The sequence below is a fragment of the Geospiza fortis genome, unplaced genomic scaffold, assembly GCF_000277835.1.
Source record: "Geospiza fortis unplaced genomic scaffold, GeoFor_1.0 scaffold165, whole genome shotgun sequence".
NCBI classification, from domain to species: domain Eukaryota; kingdom Metazoa; phylum Chordata; class Aves; order Passeriformes; family Thraupidae; genus Geospiza; species Geospiza fortis.
Window position 1 is genome coordinate 1,550,866 of NW_005054442.1, and position 3,127 is coordinate 1,553,992.

Below are 3,127 nucleotides of genomic sequence, written 5' to 3' on the forward strand. Positions count from 1 at the left end.
ATCGGTTTCGGGCCCGCCGGCAGCCCGCATTCCCATGCCGCGCCCGGCCGAGCTCAGCTGTGAGGCCCTGCCCGCCGCAGACCTGTCTCGGCCGGGTGATCGAAGGTGTCGCTTTCTGCCTCTTCTGCTGTTTCTTCCAGTTTTTTCTTAAGAGAAAAGGAAGAAACCTTCTCTTCCAGTTATTTATAGTAGATTCCAGCATTACCGCATTTCCTGAATTTGAGTGTTTCAATTTCCTCAAATTGAGTGAATTTGATTGGTATGTTTGGTGTATACATCAATCCCCAAGGATTATGCGAGGAGTATAAAATGTGTGAAAAACGCCAGTCGCTTGTTTTTAAAATTTTAAAAGTTTAATTATAATAAAATGGTTATAAAAATAGCAATATAATTAGAGTAATAATAATTTGGACAAATTAGATTAGGGCAAGTATGAGACAATAGAAACAAAGAGTTACAGACAGTCCGGGTGCCTTTTCTGAGCAGCACGAGCCCGAAAAAGGACCCACGTTAACAGAGGATTAACCCTTAAAAGCAACAGCCTGTTGCATATTCATACACCTCATACATGATGCATAAATTCCATTCAGACATAGGACTCTGGTCATTGTCAACTTCTTCTTAATCCTGATGGTGTCGTCCTGGTTGAGCGAGATGGGAAGAAGTTTGTTTCTTCTGATAAGAGAGCAATAAATTCTCTTTCTCTAAAAGATTCAGATGTCCTGTGGCTGCTATCTCACTGCAAGTCCTTTCTTTAGAAAAAGGTATCTTACATAGCATAGTTTCTATTTTAACATTTTGTTATAACCTAAAACTATATTTAACAAACTATTTAAGAGAATTAATATAGTATTACTTTGTAACACAACACATATAATATTCATTTTAATATTTGCAAAAAGCCAATCATAAAATATGCATTTTTCACAAATATATTCTTAATAAAGGATCATGCAACATCTGCCAAGATTCTTGTCTACCTTGATAATTTTGACCAAGGTTTATCTTTTTTGTTCTTGTCCTCCTAGGATTTATTTCATGAGCTTGTGATGTCATACATTGTTGTGAAGTACGAATTTAAGTTTTTGCATTTGTTCCATCCATCTGTAATCAGGCACAGAATCATGTGATGGTAGAATCATAGCGTGGGGTGGGTTGGAAGGGATCTTAATGACCCTTGTCTTGGTTTGAAAAGACAGACGTCCACTAAGGAAGGCAGGAGCCTCCCTTAATGTAAATGTAAAACCCCTCCCTCCGAATTACTATAATTCTGAAATGAGGGGCTCTCAGGAAAAGCTGTGGAGTAGGAAGAACAGTTCTTTATTAGGAAAAAAAATGCAGTAGTATAAAACAACACTGACAGAGTGAGAATATGACCTGGCACCCTGTGGGTCAGGGTGGTGGCACAGCCCCATTCCATGGTGGCTCAGCCCTCCTGCAGTGCCAGCTGTGGTTCTCTTGGAGCAGTGATCTTGCAGAAGGATGGAGTTTTCTTTTGAAGGTCCAGTGGTGGTGTAGATGGGCCTGGTCTTCTTCTGGGAATCCAGTGAAAAAGAAATGTGCTCCTCTGGGAATCCAGTGGGCAAAGGCTGCTGTGCTGTTCCAAATCTCAGATCATATCCAGGTAGGAATGCTTGTCTCCACCCCTGGGCAGAGGATCTCACAGTGGGATGGTGTAATTTTATCAGCCATGCAGGGACACTCACTGGCCATAAACAGAAGATATTTTCTGGAGGGAGGATTGGTTGTGGAAGAGATAAAGAAAACTGTAACAGGTGGCCCAATGAGCAGAAGATAACTGCCCCACATCTAACAGATGGCAACAGAACACACACCCCCAGCCACATCTTGCATTTCCAACCTAAGACAACCCCCTGGTTCCAAACACTCTACCACGGTCAGGGACACCTTCCCCTAGACCAGGTTGCTCTAAGACCCAGCCAGCCTGGGCTTGGACATTACCAGAGCTGGGGCACCCACAGCTTCTCTGGGCAACCTCTGCCACTGCCTCCCTACTGCCACAGTAAAGAAGTTCCTCTGAATACCTAATCTAAATCTACCCTCATTCAGTTTAAAGACATTCCCTCTTTGAAGCTGCTCTTACAATTGCACTTTCTTGTAAACCTCTCCATCTCTCTTGTATGTATTACAGGAAAGGGTTTTCAGGTCTCTCTGGGCTCTTCTCTAGGTTGAACAAGGCCAACTGTCTCAACCTGTCTCTGTACTAGAGGTGCTTCAGCTCCCTGAGGGTCTTCATGGCTCCCCTGGACTCTCCAACAGGTCTGTCCTTCTCATGTTGGGGCCCCAGAGCTGTGCACAGTGCTCCTGCTGGGGTCTCACAAGAGCAGAGGGAAGGCACAGTCACCTCCTCGACCTCCTCCTCACACTGCTCTTCACGCAGCCCGGGATGTGGTTGGCTTTGCAGGCTGCAGGTGCACATTGCTGGGTCCTGTTGAGCTTCTCACACCCCTGGCCTTCTCCTGAGGACTCTCAATCCATCTTTTGTCCAGCTTGTATTTGTGCTTGGGATTGCACTGATGCATACGCAGCACCTTGCCACCTCTGTGGACCCTGTGCTACTGAAAACCAAGCCATGCAAAACCAATACAATAATATAGTCAGAAGTTGTTTATTGAGAAGTAGCAGAAACATGATAACAATTTTCTGTGTCAGAGGGCCTATATGTTAGAGGATTTCAAGGGTGATGATTTTTTTGCTAAATCTTTAACCTTTCAGTGAAATCACTTGGATTGAGGTCGTTTAATAGCTGCTTATTTTTGGGATTTCACAGTACCTTAATAGTAATAGACCGGGGGAGGGGGTTTTCTTATTTTAGTGCTTTGAGGGCATTTTTGTCTGCTCCTCCCACCCTGCTAATAAGATTGTAATGATATAACACATTAGTTGTGCAATTAAGTTTAAAAACTGCCTACTTAACACAGTCATTAATAGTAGTAGCTTTGCTTTTAAATTGGGCTGCTAGGGAGGTTGGTTTGAATTTTTTATTCATCTGATTAATTACGTTTAATGAGTTTTGAATATTTGATTTAAGAAAAAATATGTATTGAAAATGTCCATGACCTCTCTGCAGGGTTTTGGGAGTGCGTTAGAAGATCTGAAAATTTGT

The 3,127-nt window shown here is 42.9% G+C and overlaps 1 protein-coding gene across 1 annotated transcript in view; it reads right to left on the reverse strand.

Annotated features, from left to right (window-relative positions):
• The window catches only part of SVIP (small VCP interacting protein), a 7,446-nt gene extending 4,903 nt beyond the window's left edge, over nucleotides 1–2,543 (reverse strand). The window contains exon 1 of the mRNA XM_031062250.1: nucleotides 2,398–2,543. Coding sequence (XP_030918110.1) covers nucleotides 2,398–2,543 — 146 coding nt within the window. The remainder of the gene's footprint in view (nucleotides 1–2,397) is intronic.
• Nucleotides 2,544–3,127: the final 584 nt, after the last annotated feature.